This window comes from Onychostruthus taczanowskii, unplaced genomic scaffold (genome assembly GCF_017590055.1).
Source record: "Onychostruthus taczanowskii isolate IOZ18803 unplaced genomic scaffold, ASM1759005v1 scaffold45, whole genome shotgun sequence".
NCBI lineage: Eukaryota > Metazoa > Chordata > Aves > Passeriformes > Passeridae > Onychostruthus > Onychostruthus taczanowskii.
In genome coordinates this window covers 5,936,733-5,955,363 of record NW_024502014.1, presented here as the reverse complement: position 1 = coordinate 5,955,363, position 18,631 = coordinate 5,936,733, and the positions used below count along the sequence as shown (strand labels likewise).

At 43.4% G+C, this 18,631-nt stretch overlaps 1 protein-coding gene across 1 annotated transcript in view; it reads right to left on the bottom strand.

The window, feature by feature from the left end:
* Positions 1-1,010: 1,010 nt before the first annotated feature.
* EPHA4 (EPH receptor A4) overlaps positions 1,011-18,631 on the bottom strand; it is a 105,135-nt gene continuing 87,514 nt past the window's right edge. The window contains exons 12-18 of the mRNA XM_041414409.1: positions 15,229-15,290; positions 14,448-14,657; positions 11,802-11,951; positions 9,243-9,436; positions 6,666-6,821; positions 5,505-6,383; positions 1,011-3,292 (exon numbers count right to left, since the gene is read on the bottom strand). Coding sequence (XP_041270343.1) covers positions 6,269-6,383; positions 6,666-6,821; positions 9,243-9,436; positions 11,802-11,951; positions 14,448-14,657; positions 15,229-15,290 — 887 coding nt within the window. The 3' untranslated portion in view covers positions 1,011-3,292; positions 5,505-6,268. The remainder of the gene's footprint in view (positions 3,293-5,504; positions 6,384-6,665; positions 6,822-9,242; positions 9,437-11,801; positions 11,952-14,447; positions 14,658-15,228; positions 15,291-18,631) is intronic.

Genomic DNA, 18,631 nt, shown 5'->3' with positions numbered 1-18,631 from the left:
GAAATGGAATCTGTTTCCCCAGCCATGACACATCTCCCTTGGTATCTGACCGGCTGAATCCAGGCACCCAACTGGCTGCCCTCCCCACCCAGCTACTGAAGGTGACCTTGCTGTTAAATCACAACCACCCAGTGCTAGCAGCAGGGCTTTTGGGCACCAGCACTGCACAATACTGTTCTGCTGATATCACTGGGGTCTTTCCCTATTTATTTGGTTCAAAATCTCCTTCAAATAGCTCAAAGTCTTAAGGAAAATTCTACCAGAGCCACCGTGGTTTCTTTGCCTCCCATGAATGGGGCACATGTGTAATTTGGGTAGTTAAAGGCCTGTGTATTCCAAACTAAGCAGCAGCCCTCTGCAGAGGTGGTGGCTGAGGCCACTGCACCCTTGGCACCCACAGTCCATGAGCCATCCCACAGCAACATCCTTTCCACAGCATCCATGCTCAGTTCCTGGCTTGGAGCCTCCTCAGGGAAACTGTTCCTCTCCATTTTCTGCTGCTCCTGACACCTTTCCATGGGTGTCAACACGAGCCCGCTGGCACAGGCAGAGGCAGCCCCTGGGCAGTAACTCAGCAGCTGCCATGGAGGGGTGACAGCCTGGCCCAAAGGACACGGTGATAACTGCAGGAGTTCTGCCAAGGACATCTGACCTCAGGCAAGGTCCAGCTGGGGAGCAGGGGAGGGACACCATCCCCAGCCAATCCCAGTCATCAACAGGAAAAATTATGGCCCTGTAGGTTTTTCTGAGGCACAGTGCCCATGGATAGCACCTGGTCTCCAAGGAAGGATCACTGATGATATTACCAAGCAGCCTGGCTGCAGCACCCTTCCCACATCACAAACAGCAGCAAGGAAATCTGAAATCTGCTCAAGAGAATAAATCCCTTTGGGGCAAACACCAAGATTGTTACTCTGAATTCTCTATCTGTATCTGGTGTGGATAAACTCTAAATTAAAAGCAACATGCAATAATTAGAAATAGTCCATTTCAGGTTTGTACAGCAACTACTTTATTATTTTCAAATGCAAATGTTTGCATTGTTTGCTATTTTACAATTTTACAAACTAGGTATAAAAGACCATAAATAAATGACATAAGTTATGTGTACCTAAAATTCACGGAGGGAGAAAAAAATTACAAATTAAAACAAAATAGAAAAATCTATATATCTAACCCAGAGATCGTTCAAATGCACGAACCAAGAAATGCTGTTAGAATTTTTCAGTATGAACTAAATTATAATATGCCTCATACATTCTAATTTACACAGTCCTTGCATATTCCAACATACTTGCAGTGATACAAAAAAATAAATGCACTCTCTTTTTATTTGTCTGATTAGTATTTCAGATTTTTTTTCTGGTTATGAAAATGTCACATAAAAGAAAAATACTGCTTTTTAAGTCCTGTTTACTGGTTACTTACCAGCTTTTTTTTTTTTTTTTGTATTTTATACATATATATTTTTAATACATAAGATCCATCACAAAATTAGCACAGCAAGAAACCCGGACAAACATCAACCATTGGTGTGTGAGCAGGACAACTGAACACACTCGGCGTGGGGGACAAGCCAGCGGTGGCCTGTCCCCGAGGGCAGCAGTGTCTGGAGCAGCCTGTGGTGGCCCAGCCCGTGGCCACCTCTGCCAGGCGCAGCTGGCACATCCCGGTGCCCTGCCATGCCCAGCTGCCCTCGCTTCCCTGCCAGCCCTGCTGCTCCAGCTCCTTCAGAGCAGGTGCAATTACAACGGAGGGTCAGCGAGGGGGGGAAAGAGGGAACAGGAACAACCTGGGGACATCAGGTCACAGCTCTGGGCAGGGCTGCGTGTCCAGACTGCCCCACGTGTGCCCGAGAGCCCCTGGTCCCCGTGGGCAGCACGGCCACCTGCCCCTGCCAGCTCTGGTGGCCCTGTGTCCCCTGGGTGCAGGCACTCAGCTCCTCTCCAGCTGCCCCACGCCACACCAGGGTGAATGCTCCAAACACAGCAAGCTCTCCTAGGTCGTGTCAGCCTGCTGCAGCACTGCTCCCTGGGCCGTGGAGTGTCTTCTACTGTTCTTCAACCGCACAAGGAACAGGACACACTGCACAACTAACTGTTAACTTTACAGGTCTTGTTGCATTTTTGTTCCTTATCTGTGCTGAGAACCAGGGAAGTGTTCTGATTATTACGTTGCACACAGAGCAAGGTGCTTCTGTGAATGGAAGAACTGCATATATTTGCTAGCATTCAACAAGTCTTTAAAATCCTATTTTTGCAGATAAAAAAGGCTACGTAAGAATTCAGTTCAGGATTACCAGTGGGTGGAGATGCAGGTGTTGCCTCCACCACCTTGCCACTGAGAAACTGGTCCTTCTTGGTCATGAGCAGGGCACTAGTACGAATAAACACTTAACAAAAACCTGTAGCACCCTTTAGATCCTGCATCCATTACTCCAAAACTAACTGGAAATTGCCCCTGTTTCAGGCTGCAGAACTACTCAACAATGTTAGTGTGGCAGCTAAAAAATACGCTTACATATACAGAAATTTCAACACTTTTCTTAATGTGTGTGTTCTTGCTATCATTTCAGACATGAGCTCTCAGCCTGGTCTCACAGGACAGAGGTGTTTGGGGCACGTTCACAGGCAGTTCTACACACGAGGTGACTTGCACGCCGACACACGCACACAAGCACACGTACGCACCTTCCGGAGGAGATAATAATCCATTATCCATTCAAGGAAAAAAATATATTTATATCACTGCAATGGCACCTTTAGTGTAAAATGTCACTTCAGCAATGTACACAGGCAGCTCACAGGAACTGGGTTCTTTGCTGTGGCACCTGGCCTGGCGTCCATGGTAACATGTGTAGTGCTCTGTCACCTTCATTGGTCCGGGATGCAGCGGTGACAGCCAGGGGAATGAGGAGAGACAACAACAAAATATATAAATAAAACCAAAGGTAAGCAGAGAAAGTAGAAGAGGAGGAAAAGCAAAATCCAGAAGTCTGCAGGGCTTTGACACAGTACATTCCTCAAGTGACAACTGGGTGCTGAGTCTTAACGAGTTAGTTATCGCTCAGTGGAGAAAAACAACGGAGTGGGTGGCCCAGGAAAAAAAAAAGAGAAAGTAAAAGTCACACTCTCTTCAGGGACTGATGACTGTTCAGCATGTGTTTTCCAGAATCAGTGCTTTGGAAGACGCAACTGTGGGTCCAGAAGGCTTCATGTCTGGTCTGTGTTCCTCCATGGTCAATGTGATCAACAGGACGGGCTACGAGGCTGTGAAAGCAAAATCCATTTCCCTGCACGAAAAGAGAACCCAAATTAAATGTATTAAACATTAAACATGCTCCAAGACAGACACACAGACCTGCCCAAATGGCAGGGCTCAAAGGGCAGGAACCATTTGCCTTCCCTGTCCTTCTTCCTTCCCTCACACTATTCCAAAGTCTGGCTTCCATGACATGCCTTACATACAGATATGTAATCAACCAATCTATCTTTCTATCTTTACTTACATGGGCCACCTTTTTTTTTTCCTCCATCTGCTCTCTTCAAGCTAAAATCACATTCCAGTGGATGCCCCTTCTTGGCCATATTTTATCTCACAGGAAACACAACCACCAGTGGCAGTGCTGAAAACCCAGCATCTGAGCTGCCTTCACAGTTTTCATTCTATAGGGACACAGTTTCCATTTTGTGTGGAAAATATTGCACTGTTTTGAATTACCACTACTAGACTCCAAGACAGCAATTTAACAAACTGGCCAGAAAATTGGATGTATTTTGGTTTTAGATAAAAAAGATGATCTCAACAGAATGCTACAGATTTACAGCAAGGAAACTTCAAGTATCTCTGCACTTGAGAGGCAGAAGAATTTTTCCTGCTGAAAGTACAAATGTCAGGTCTTAAAATGAGTAACTACTTCTTATGTTGCCTGGCAAAGTGACATTAAAACATGCTGGTTTAAGTAGATTTTTTTAAAGAAATCTTAAATTTCTTGAAATGGAAAAGCTTTTATAAGTAATACTGCAGAACAGTTTATACTGAGCTGTCATGACTTGACAGGATCCAAATTTAGCATCTCATATTCAGAACAAGTTGTTCTCTGAGAGAGTTGGGAGTGAGGGAGAGTTAGTGGTTAAAATCAGCAAGTTATTGTTAAAAGTGACAAAAAAGTGATGTGAGTGACAATACAGTATGTGTGATTTGTCCAACTGAGTGAACTGTTTTGGATTTAGGATAAACTCAATTATTAAGAAAGTTTGACCTATAAAGCCACTAAATCATTTCTGAATTTGCTGTCAGGTATGGAATAGGACCAAAATATTATAGACTAAAGAACCAGTCTTAGTGCCATTAAACGATAAATCTCACCTTTCTGACATTGTGCCTGGCACAGCTGAAATGCAATGTCAGTTCTAAAGGACATGTCATGAAAATCCTCCTCCTGCTCAGCACAGAATAAGTGGCCCGTCTTTTTTCTAAGGTCATCTCATCACTTTGGTCCTCAGAAGGACTTTAAAGGAATCTACTTACATACTCTGTTCAAAAAGAGTAATAAAAGCTTCATGACAAATAAATTCAAGCCTCAGTGTGTTCAGAGCTTTACTGGATAAAGCTTTATCCTGTGTGACCTGCTGAGGACAACCACATTGCCCTAGCAGTCTCCTCCACCTAGCAAGCCAGGGCATGCTTTCAGTCACTCAACTCCCACCCACTCCCTGGAGGAGGTAGAGGGCAGCTTTTCCATGCTCCCTCTTGTTGGCCATACCTGCAGAGGGGTGTCAGGCCCCAGCTGTGCAGTCTGCACCTGGCACACACCCACAGCTGCCCTGATAATCCCAGATACCCACCCTACAGGGCTGGTTTTCAAAGTGGATTTTGGTTCTCACAACTGATCCAACAGGATCACAGTGCATGAGCTGTTACCCTGCATGACACCCAAACTGCAAAAAACCTGCAAGACTGCATGCTCTATCCCATTTTTTTCTGCTCCCTTTCCCATAAAACCACTGACACCACAACTGAAACCCATCTTTCTAAAACCCAGATACTGCTTTTACTGCTGTTCATGAGAATGCAGGAAAAGTCTTTAGTTCTTCTCAGTGCATTTATGACTATTTGTACTTTACACTGTGGCATCCATTCATGTTGAGTTTTTCCAACCACAGTATAATGGCATCCCTACTGCTCTCAGTGTGAAGTGAGGTCAAGCTCTCAGCACTGAGCTGAGCCCCAAGACACTCCTACACCTTGTCTGCACATCCTACCAGGCAACAGCCCGAGAGCAATTTGAGATAGCGCAATTTTCACTGCCATCAAATAGAGCAAACAATGGGAAAGGCTCAGCAATTAGTCTGGGAAACCAGCACAGATTCTTACAAACCAGTTAGGAACCCCAAATAACACATACCACAGCAGTTTTTATTTTCCCCCAACAGTGATGAAATCCTAGCACAGCTTACAAAATAAAGCACCCTGAATATGTTGGACACAGTACTTCCACTGACCTTCCGTGAGGCAAAGGGAGTAAGTTTCTTGAAAGACAAAAGAAGTCTGAAAGCTCCACAGCCACGATTGTCACAGCTGACTACTGGCAAGATGGTCACAAAAGTCTTTCAGTGGCAGGCTTCAGCACGGCACAAGAGCCAAGAAGAACCTCTCCAGAAGTCCAGTTTGACCCAGTAATCCACAAGGTGGGTCACTTCACGTCTCAAGCCCATACACGGGTAGATCACTAATTGGCAGGCACTGATTAGCCACATGATATTCTCACTGAGGTTTTTGAAGGTGTTAGTGATGCATCAAGTCTGCAAAGAATATCCTAGGGCAGATTCTTCATTCCAGTGAAAGATACATAACGGTGGTTTCACCCACAAATAAAACACTATGGTTGTAATCCTACAGGTCACAGGGAGAAGGAAAGTAATGCTGTTGTTTTTTAAGCACAGTATCTGGCAGCAAACATAGCATCAAAACTTGAATGTGACTTTATATTTATATAGATACATGTATTTTACATATCATTGATCAACAGAGAAGTATGTTCCAAGAAACCATTTGTTCCAGGTCTGGTTTCAAATGACGGCTTGTCATTTCTGGAGGCCCCCCTCCCAACACACACGCTTGGGTTCCGCAATCTGTACATCAAGCAATGCTGCAGATCTTGATTTCGACGGGCGAGGAGACGAAGTAAAAAAAGTGCAGTTCTTCAATTAAAGTGCATGGATGAGGTAAACTAATTTCAAGAGTTTTGAGTTTATTCAGTGCTGGCTCAGACGGGAACCATCCTGCCGTGCATCTGTTGCATTTGGGTGCGCATCGCTTGGACGCTGCTCAGGATCTTGTTCTGGTGCGCCAGGGCCGTGATCCCAATCCTGGCCAGGTCCCTATGGAAGGCAAGAGAACAACAAGGGGCTGAGAATGGTGGATCAGATGCTGGTGCAGAGAAAAATATTAAGAGTCAACCACAAGCAGCATTAGCAAAAGCAGATGTACAGAAATGTTTAATTAAATAAGTAGAGGCATTGTGGAGGCATTTTAAAGTTATCCTCCATCCAAATGAAAGGCATTCCATTCCTTTAATGAGTGTAATGATATGCAGCACAAAGCAAGAGAGGCTGATTAAATCCAGATTTACCAGTTTTTTTGTTATATCGCTGAGTACTTACTCCTGGTTCATATGCACCACAGCCTCTAGGGTGGTATAGCCAGCAGCTGTGAAGTTATCCTTGTATCGCTCCATTTTCATGGCTTGGAGCCAGTCACTGACAGAAACAACCGCCGAGAACTCGGGGGAGCTGGGATCCAGTAGGGCTGTGCTAGGTCTGGATGCCAAACAGTGAAAGGACAGAGAAATAATGTCAGATGGATCACGAACCACAAACCAAAGTTTGGTCTCTGCAACAATTAACCTCAGTGATGAGGGAAAGCAAGGGCAAGAGGCTGTGCCCAAAGAAACTGGTGGCTCTGCACATCAACTCAGATCAAAACTGAACAAGATGTAAAGGAACGGGCCAATTTTTACTAAGAATGAATTTCACCTGAGGTTTCTATTTTTGGTTTGAGATCTAATTTGAACCACAATACAGATTATGATTTCCATCTCAGATACAACCAAGTTCACAGAAAATGCTTTTGCTCCCCAAAACAAAAAAGATGGCAATGCTGGAAGGCATTTGGCCTGCTGGGTCTGTATCTCATGGGCAGCAATGAGATACAGATCCAGCATACAAAGCCAGACTTTGCCAACCCTGCATGTGTCAGACTTCAGCTCAGCAGCTATAGAAACACTGTTGAAGTATGTGCAAAGAACTGGGAAGCTCACACCCTGCCAGACTGGTTTGGAGGGTAAAACTCTGGGCAGGTTCAGATAACTCCTGTTTCTAGCCAGGTCTGCTCAGTGCATTCAATCAAACTCAGGACAGCAGGGAGTTAATCCCCTCTTTAATCAATCCATTCCTGACCGAGTGTGTGCCAGGAGTGGTGGGAATCACATGAGCTTTGATCTTTGTTTGCACTGCGGAATGTGCTTCTCATCTTGCCTTGCACAGTTTTGCCAATAATTATTTTTACAACATTTTCTTCTCTTATTAATATTGCATTTACTATTTCATGTATATCATAAGTCACAGTTTCATTAAAGCACTATAAATTACTGTTATCTATCTAATCAAAACAATTATCATTTAGCAATTTATTTGAAAATGCACATCATCAAAGACTAGGTGTGCAATAGTATGGTTAGGTCTTGCCTCAGGCATTGAGTACACGCTGGCAATACTTGGTTCAACTCTTTTACTGCATTATCTAACACAAGACCAAAGATGATAACCTATTTATATATAATTATGCTTCATGTATAAAGTCATATATTAATAATGTTATATGCATATTTGAAATTCCTATTCTGAAGACAAAAAAATATTTCTAAACAACCATGAATGTGAAATGACCTTGAATAGGCTCTTAACTTATACACACACACACACAGAATGACCTTGAACAGGTTATTAACTATTGGGAAACCTATATATTTTCAAAGAGCACCTGTAAATTGAAAAGAAGGCAAAATGGAGGAGTTCGTACTCCTGATTCCTCAACCAAATTATCACAGCAGATCATACTGTGATTCTCACCACGTAAATTATTTAAGCCTCGAGGGAGGATACATTTTTGCCAGGGTCCCAGCGCAATTAGGGCAATCTGGAAGAGGTGGTGATAGTGGCCTCACAGGGTTAATGATCCCTCTTCTGGTGACATACATTGTAAGCAAGACTCACAAAGGGACATACAAGCTTAAAAAAGGATGTTGTTCTGTTGGAGGCTGCGACAGAATCTCTGTTACTCCCTCACCGATTCAAGAAACTTAATTTTGCATTGTCTAATACATATTTTTGTACCTTTCCTCCTACTAAAAACATTTTCTTATTATCTTCCTTGTTTCTTTTAACCTTTTTCCCCATATTTGCTGTAAGCAAATCTACCTGACAAAGCAGAGACATCTGGAAAAAATGGACCAAAGCTGGCAGAGATCAGTAAAGCTCCTATTACTTCAGCAGTGTTTCACCAGCTTACACAAACTGCTGATCTGTCCCAACAAAGCTATTTTGGTTTTACCCTACAACTCTGGGAGTTTTCCTACCTGCTGCACTTCTCTTGCACGTACCATGCTTAGCAAACAAAACAAATGCAATGCGGGATCGGTGGAGACATGAAACTGGCTTTCCACAAAATTAAATTCAAATTCACATAAAAATTAATCCACACCTTCCCGATGCCTGCGAGGCGTTGGCTGGAATGCCGTAACGCTCATTTGCAAATCCTACACAAATCTTAGGGTTTATAAAACTTGATGATGTGCTTTTCCTGCAGAAAACCACATCACTCCTGTTGGCTGCACTGACTGAGGTGACCCTACCCACTCATGTCCTTTCACCGGGTGGGGGGGAAGAAGGGGAAAGAAGCAGCAAACTTTGATTTTCAACAGAGCTTGCCTGCATCAGGACATGCTTAAGGCTGTGCTGGGAACTGGCTCAGCATTGCTGTGATCCAGCAGCAGCTCTGCTCACTCCCCTTCCCTGCCGGTGAGCCTGGGTGCCCCGGGGGCCACACGGAGCCAGCAGAGCCCTGCGCTCACCCACGCAGAGCAGTGTGGCTGTGCAGGCTGGCCCTGGGAGCTGTGTGCCACCTGCACTCTGCCTGTCACCTCCCCTGCGCTCCCTGGTCGGTCACAGAGCAGGGCTGACCTGGAGCTCTCGCTGCCTGTCCTCTTCAGGCTGTTGGGGTTGCGGATGAGCTTGTCCAGCATGTTGACGATCTGCCCGAACTTGGGCCGGTCGCTGCGCTCCTTCTGCCAGCAGTCCAGCATCAGCTGGTGCAGGGCGATGGGGCAGTCCATGGGCGGGGGCAGCCGGTACCCCTCCTCGATGGCTTTGATCACCTGCAAACGGCACAATTAGGAACACGCTGGAGAACATCACACCCTGCTCAGTCCACCAGCTGAGTACCATGTATCCTAGGGCCGTCCAGACTACGGTGACAAATCCCCAGTTAAGTGATACAGCATGGAAAATTGCACTCGGACTCAGACAGCTGGTGGTCTCAGAATTGTCATTTCTCCTCAGCAACTCAAAACTGAAAATGAACCCAGAGCAGACATCAGATACAGCAGGGCAATTTGTCACAAAAAAGCACATGGGATACAGGGATGACAGATGAGCCCTGGTTAGAAATAAGCAACTAGCCTGGTTGGACAGAGGGCTGGAGAAGCAAGAGCTCTACAGCAAGTCTTTAGTATCAGTCAGTTTCGGACGCAGTATATTGAGACTGCATTTTCCATTTTTAAGGTACAGCAGATCACTCCCTTGCCCCCTGTCCTCATCTAGCTCATCTCTGTCAGTAAGAGAGGCCTTGCAGAGAACCTGTTCCCTCACTGCTGTATGCTCTGAGACAACAAATGCAGAGATGGGAACCCTTTTGTGCACCTTTACAAAAGTCCAACACATCTTAAGTATTTCATATTTAACAGAACCCAGAGAAACTCAGACTGAAATCACTTCAAACCCTCTAAAAGCACTCCAGAGGCTCTAATGGCTTCTTAGCTCTCTCAGGAGAATGGGACACAACCAGAACTCAATTCTGACATGACAGGGACATGACCCAGGAGCCTTCAGATCTGAATTAATCAATATGACACTGCTGGCAGGACTCACCATGAGGCTACAGAGTGCTCAGAGACTCAGTTACACTAAATTCTCTCCTTCTGGACTTGTCCAATTAGTGGCTAAAATCCACTGGGAGGACAAGGTGAGGGATATGCTTGCATTATTAGCAGCTATTCAGTGACCACAAATAAAGTGGCTCTCACTCCTCCAGAAAGTATGAAGATCCTTTTGATTTCTCTTGATTCAACAGACACTGAGTATAATTTGAAAATCCACTTCTGCTTTGTTGTGAGAGGAACTGCTCTTGCCATCATTAAGAAAGAAAAAAAGGCATGTCTATGCTATGGACTGTAAAGAGTGTGCACAGACAGTAATATTGGCTTCCCCTGTCTTGTTCAAGCCAGGTTTCCCCCGTGGTCTAGCAGTGCACAGTCGCAGTGAACACCAGCCCAACATAAACAGCTCTAATAAAAGCAGCTGTTTGTTGCAGTGAGCTCCACTGCGCTGTGCAGACACGCCTGATATAACCGAGACACATCTGGTGTTTTATTTTCTTGCTAAGTCTTGATGACTTCCTGTTAGCAAAAGGAAGGCAAGATTGGGTGCCAGAAGAGACATTTCACATCAGAAGGAAATTAAAATTATATCCCCCATTTAGATTAAATGCCATCCACATCTAGACACTCTTTGAAAACGTTCAGCTCTACGCATGAAAGCAGATGACTTGTAAAATGCCTCAACCACTCCCATGGCTGTATATTCAGATTACCATTTTCTTCTTTCCCTACTTGCTTGTAAAAGCCCTGGGAAAAGAATGATGGATAATCTAGGCCTCATTTTCAGTGGGATTTTTTTTTTCCCATTTAATAAAAATTCTATTAGCAAAAGCTCTTATTAGCATTATTATTAAATACTCTTCTGGAAGAGCAGCCATTGTGCACAGTCCCTCTTGGAACATGGTGAAGTAGTCCAGATGGTACAGTTAAACAGGACATGCATAATTTAAGAATGGTCATTTACAAAAGCTGCTTTTTAATGCCCTCAGGGGGCAGCTATACCATTGTCACAAGGATGCTCTGACTGATTATCAGAATTGGATTTCCTATGTGTTGATTTAGATATCCAACAAGAAATAAAATCACCTGGAAGAGTTATAAGCATAGTGGAACTTCAAGAATTAACCACCAACAGGAAGCCCAATCAAATTCAAGTGTTTTTCTCTTAAAGACATTCAGTAAACTCAAGATATAATATGAACATTCAAATATTCCTTCTCTTCACAGTATTGCAATTTAACAGTTTAAATATATTAGTTTCCCTTTCCTCCATTTTTCTTTAATTGCTATTTTTTTATATTTAAAAGACTAAACCAAATAAACCGCGTGCACAAGGCATAGACCCTAACTTGAGAATCCCCTATTCTGTGAGCTTAGACCAAGCTTGAAGTACTCAAGGAACTTTAGTTCCAGAGAGGTTTCCAAGAAAACAGGAGTCTACCACCCATGACATTTTTTTAAAAGCCTGGAATAAACATCTTACAGCTACATAGCCATTGCCACAGAAACACATCAGCAGACATCTAAGGACAAAGATGAAGGCATGGGGAGGGGAAAGGCAGGGGAAGCTCAGAAGGACACTCACATCTTGGTTGGACATGTCCCAGTAAGGTCTTTCCCCGTAGGACATCACCTCCCACATGACGATGCCGTAGCTCCAGACGTCGCTGGCCGAGGTGAACTTGCGGTAGGCGATGGCCTCGGGAGCAGTCCACCTGATGGGGATCTTGCCACCCTGCCACCAAGGGAAGGAACCACAGGCTGGTGAGGCAATGCAGTGATCTGTGTGGCTGACACTGTTCTACGTATTCAAAGTACAAAATGGTTTTGTGTGTACAGCTCCAGAACCCTTCTGAAAAACGCAGCCACTTTCTCTCCTGCTTGCCATGAAGCTGTCAGATCCAGCCAGGAGGCAATGCTGCCCATCTGCTTGCTTTAGTCATGAAGAGGAGAACCAGTACATTGTTAAATGCATTTTTATCAGCCCTCCAAGAGATCTCTGCTTAGGGCTATGCTGAAGCCTGAGAACAAGCCAGGGGTTTTACAAAGTATATATTAGAGATTTAGTTGACAAAACAAATAAGTACATGCTGTTAATTACTATTTCCTTGCTTGCCTGTCTGACCTGTTTGGCCTGTTTCAGAAAAATGGGATTATAAACATTTTGCTTTTCAAAAAGGTAAAATAAAGAGAGGATAAACTGGAAAGATTTATGAATACAGTGGTGTTTCCTATGGGCAATATCCCAACTCCTACCAGAGATGTGAGAAGGCAAGCAAGCCTCTGGGCTCTCCCAGACCCTGGAGGATGAGTTCAACACCAAACCAGGGTTACAAGGCTGCTCTTGATACCTGTTGGAGAAATCTGCCTCTTCTTACAATACTTTTTTTTTAAAACAAATAAAAACACTTGGCCATCTGATTTGGGCCACTGAGGTCCTACACTGTTTAAAAAGGAACTCACTCCATCCTGTTTATCTGATTTTGCCTTAGCTGAGTGATCCCAGGCCAGAGATTTCTCCTTTTGTTTATGCTAATATGCAAGGTGTTTTTAATTGAGCTTTTGGTTTCCTGCAGTTCCATCTGGGGAATGACTTAAGCTGAACAAAGGTTTTCGGATTTTTTTCATTTGCTTTTATGCTTCTTTGATTAAGTTTATTTTGGTCGTTTTTTCCCCAGCCATCTCCTAGATAGCTTTTATCCATAACTGAGTGCAGTGTGTGCATACTTAGTAGTATATTGTTCTACTATATCTCTCAAGTGTTTAATATGGACTGGTTCCAAAGGCAAGGGAAATCAAAAGGGGTCCTTCCCCTGGCTGCTTCAGCCTTTGCATCAGCCCCTTTGTGAATCAGGTTGTGGCAATATGTGCCTTGGTGATTACAAGATGCTCTCATTTTAATGAGTTACTAACAGGAGCAGAACACATCATTTTCTTTAAAAATGTTGCTTTAAAAAAATGCATTCTATTGCAGCTTCTACGGTTATGCAAAAGCTTTATTCCTCCTTTCAGACACAGATGCACTGACATTGTTTATACATGGTTGTCACTCTAAAAATCGTCAATAAGCTCTTTATATTTAGCTGCTTGAGCACAGCGGAGTTAATCCAAATATCCCTGATCCTTCATTACTGATACCAAATGAAGACAATGACTGTAAAGCAAATGTCATTGACTCTCTCTAGTTTACTCCTGAGAGCCAACAATACCATATTTTCACTTGCTAAATTCAAAGAGAAGCTTTTCAGTCATTTCTGTCTTGCCCTTGTGTGCCTGTCTAAACTCTGATTTCCCTGAATACAGCTTTTCAGACCTCTGCTTCTGCTTCATCTGCCTGCCACCCTTATGAGTGAGAGATACCAAGGCTGGCCAGCATTTAATACTACAGGAGTCTATCCTTCCCTGTAATGAGCTATGAATCCATTAAAGGATGAGTGTTGGGATTAAACAGCAAGATCTGAGTGCTGCAAACAAACTCAGCACTAGGGAGAACAGATGGAGAATGGCAGATATTTAAAAACGAAGAAAAGAAGCAATTAAAAAAGGGGACTTTATAAACCGACATTTTTCTCTTTAGGTGCATGTTGATATCAGAGGTATTGGTACAAAGGCTGGTAATGGCTGGGATGTTGTTTTGTGGCCAGAATACTTGCATTAGCCCTATTCCTTGTGCAGCATATTAAAAAGGCTTTAGCAAAATTGCCTAACAGTGGGATGCTGAAATATAGATAAAATGGGAAAGAAACAAAAAATGGGAATGCAGGACTAACACTTTTCCCAGCCCAAATCATTTAGGTCAAACTTATGACTGGCTTTTTGATGGGAAAAAGTGGATACATATTTTTTTGTGGCATGTCTACACCTTCTGTATCAAATGTGAGTATGAGCAGCCACGTGGAAACCATGTTTGTAGATATCAGAAGGAGCAGAAGTCCAGGCTTTAACTTCTGGCATCAGATTCCTGCCACGTGCTGTATCATGATGAAGGAACAAGAGGAATACATGGGTCACATCCTCAGAAAAGAAATACTGCTGTGGCCACTCTATAGCAGCAATAGCACATCAATTTATAGGAGCTAGGGAGCTCGGGCCAATGTTTACTTTTAGGTTGCGATTTAGGTTTTCACTTGTGACAGAGACTATTTTAAAACAAACCACTGACACCTCCCACACAGTCAGACAAAACCAACATGCAGGCACGACAACATGGCCATTTTCCTTCCCTCCTTACCCGTGTGGTGTAAGCTGCCTCGGGGTCGTCCTCCAGCACCCGGGACATGCCGAAGTCAGACACTTTGCAGACCAGGTTGCTGTTGACCAGAATGTTGCGAGCGGCGAGGTCCCGGTGCACGTAGCTCATGTCAGACAGGTACTTCATCCCTGAGCCGATGCCACGCAGCATCCCCACCAGCTGGATGACTGTGAATCTGCCATCATTCTTCTGCATATGGGGAAAGGAGCAAAATCACGGAGCATTAAGCTAAAAGCTACATTATTGCCACTGCTGAAATTGGCAAAGAGCAGAGCTGCGGATTCCCATCTTCTCTCCAATAAAATGCAATGTTATTTCCTCGCTCTCCTCGCCAGTGTCTATAATTCACCAGTAAAGCAAAAACCCAGAGGTTCATCAGCTTTCAGTGATGCAGTATCCTGTTTGCAATGAATCTGCTTTTAATGAGTCTACAGCACTGCAATGCTTTCAAAAATGGAGCAAGTCAGAACTGTTCACATTAAACATGGATTATTTAACATCCTGCTATTTAAAAAAATTAATTTATTTTATAGTCTTCCACTTTATATTTATTCTGGTTTTTGATAGAAGCAACACCAGAAAATAGTATTTCCCAAGTGCAAACATAATTTCTTTAAAACTGTGCAAGTTTCAATATCTTTCGAAGGGAAAAAAGAAAAGAAAAAGAAGAAGAAAAAAAGGGAAAAGGAAAAGGGAAAAGGGAAAAGGGAAAGAAGTTTCCCAGTATAAAATCTTCTTAGCTTTTGAAGAAATCACCTACCCTGAGGAAGGCATCCAAGGAGCCATTCTCCATGTACTCAGTTATGATCATTACTGGTTTACCTAGAGTGTGCAGAAAGAAAAACACAATTCCTTGATGAGCACCAATGTTAATGGGATAAAAATGGCTTGCACATGATTTTACTGCCAAGACACCTGGCTTACACAATCTAATTTAATTTGAAACGCACCAAGCTTATGCCTCAGCTGTGGGAAGCAAGAGATGAAATATTACAGGACGGAAACATTTAATGGGCTCATTTGGAAGGTTAACCCTTTGGTTGACTCATTGACAAGGTCTTTAACTAAAGTGGCTCCTGTTCCCTAAAGAATATGTGAATTGATAATTAAGAACTAAGAAACAAAGATCTGTCCAAACCTGACAAAAATCTTTAGTATTATATATTGTTTGCAGAGCAGAAAATGAAACTTGTGAATGCTTTGGTCTGTCTGTTTTTTGAAAGATCAAGGCTTTAGGCAAGTTGGAAGCTGCCAGGAGCTACAAGGTATTCCAAGACAACTGGATTCAAGAATGAAAAATGCAGGCTGTTCCTTTCAACCCTCTCTGCCCCGAATTTGTACTCTGTGTTTCTCTCGTTATTTATAAATGAGCCAAAGCCATTTGCCTCCTGAAGTCAGCCAGGGGCAAAATGATTCAGAGCCCTGTGTCACACACAGGGCACAGAGCTCAGCAGCACCCAACTCCTCATGCTCAAACAGGGGCCAAGCTGGGCAACCCGAGGAGAAATGCAATGTTACTGACAGGGGGATGCTTTCTAGGCACTCTCCTGCCTAAAACAACAGCAAATACACAAATAATGCTTGATGGTGTCTTTAAGAGTTTTATAAAGGTCACACAGTGCTGAAACTGAGAACACTTAGGTGGATGCAAGGAACACTAATTATTTCATGGAGTTAAATCCTACTGCATATTTGACATGCAGGCATTTGTAGAAATAGGTCTGATAAGATCTCAAAAGTGCAATGGCAGAAGCAGAGAAGTAACTCATCAAAGGCTGAATGGCAAAAGCCCATTCCCAAGGTGAGCACTGTTAGGATGAGCACCTGACAATCAGTGCTGTCTGGCATGGCAAACCTTCCTCCCTCTCATGCTTTACTTACAGGAACTATAGTTTTCTTCCTAAATAAAAGATGATGTCCCAGAGAAACTCAGCTTTTCCTTCTTGGAGCAGGTCTGAATAGGGGAACATCATAGGGAAAGAAGGCTTCAAAGGCCAGGTCACCCAGACTGTAGATAGCTCGACTGCATCTTTGCATGGGAGGTATCAGAAGTACTTAATTTTTCCTTGCTTCTATCACCAGCAAAGATCTGCTCCAGAACAACCATTTCTAAAAATTACCCTACCGTGAAATGTTGCAGCATTTAACGTTCCCCTAATAGTTTCTACCTCAGTGCATCTTTCACCAAGATTCTTTTCTCTTCATTTGTCAGGGATTTCTGGTTCTGAAGTAACCTTTTTCTAATTAGAAAACCATATGCTATAGGGACTGACTGTAGGAACATTTTACCACATTTCACTTAGGCCAACATCTATGTGCGATATGTAACTTATTTCACTCATCATTACTTATTTCACCTTTCCGGTCCCAACCTATCCTTTACATGCCTTCTACTACTCCTGCTTTTACTTCCCTTCCCTGCTGGTATCCAAATTATTTCTGGTTTGGTCCCATGAAAGCTAGCATGCCTGTGAAATGCCATTACTGAATGTTGCAGAGAAGCAATGGTATTGCATAAAGCAAACTGCTGTGGATGAAGGGGCTGAGTGACCTTGGCTGAGCATATCCTTAAGTAAAAGGATGTGATGAAACATCATCCTCCCTCTAATTCACCTTTGAAAGCATTCTTTAGAAATGCTAGAAAGAGCATTTCTAGAGTAGAAAGAGGAAAAACTTCAACCAAATCTGCATACTGCACTGTGTCATTTATGCTTTGCAACAGCGACGGCCACCCTTCCACTGAACAAATACAGCTAAATGAGTATTAATTAACCTTCTTCAATCAAAAGATACTATGTCAACGTAGAAGGGAAAAAAGGAAGACTCTTTCAGTGCATTAACATGTAATTTCATTACTCAGGCACTTCTTTAGGAGGGGAGGGGGGATAGAGACAGGAGGGAGAAGTTACCATCAGTGAGTCAATTATTAAAGTACTTGACTAGCAGCCAATAATTTATTCATGGTTTTTTGCTGCCTCTCTCAACCCCCATCTATACCACTATTTATCTCACATTTTAATTTTCAGTTTATTAAATGCATCCATTTATCACAGCATTCAGAAAACCTATGGAGAAATGGAGATAAATGTGTTCTTAAGTAGCCCTGTTTCCCCAGGAGTGCAGCTGGCAGTAAGGGAGCCGTGTTGCTGCTGGAGCATCACTTACTGGGAGCCAGGAATGGGGCACTGCCAGGTCAGCTGCCACCTCCTCCCTCGGTGAAAATTCCCAATCATTTTAATTCACTGACAACTGCATTATGCAAATGCCTACGGCCATTTATAAGCGGAGCTGTAGCAGCTCATGGGCTTCCAGCCTCAGTGGGATTGCAACACAAAGATTCCCCTGTTGTCTTTCTTTTACTGAGGTGCTAAAAGAATCACTGTCCGAGGCAAACACCGTGGCCTGATCACAGCCCTCTTTTCCTTTGTTATAACAATCACAGGGAGAGACACTCAGACCTCCCAAATTTAAACAGAGTATTGTATTTTAATTTTAGTTTTGAAGCAGGCTCTCAGTAAAGGATGGCCAAAATTAGTCCAAACTGCTTTTTGCCTTCAAAAGCAAACTGCCACATGCTGTATGAGCCATTTTCAACTGTTGAGAGAAGGCAGACCAGGAGACAGCAACACAAATGAGCAGGGGTAAGATTTCCAGACACAAAAGTGGCAGGGTGAGTATCAGCTCTCACTGACATTCAAGAGGGGCAGTTTTACAGTGGAACTGATGGTTTTCATAATCTTTTATGAGAGGTACTAAAATAATGATGTTTTACTTTTTAACTTTTCATCCATCTCAAATTTTAATTGCTCCCACTATTAATACCCTGCATCCATGTTCTCGTGCTGCAGAAGGTGAGCTTCACAAAGTCCACTCTGACAGCAGCTCACTGCCTGCTTTTTATGCTACCCTGGGCATGAGCCCCAACACCCAAACTCTTTAGGATTAGCAATGAAAGCCAGGCTTTGCCACCATGCTGCCCAGGGCAGCTGGGCAGAGACAATACTCACACCATGGCAGTGGCACCTTATCAGCTCAGAGCCAAGCACTGGTGTCTCACAGGTGCATTTCCATCTCTAGCCTACAGACAGCACCCAGCAAGCACTGTCACTCTAAAAAGCACAGTCAGACTTAAAAAACCCCAAACAAAGCAAACAAAAAGATCG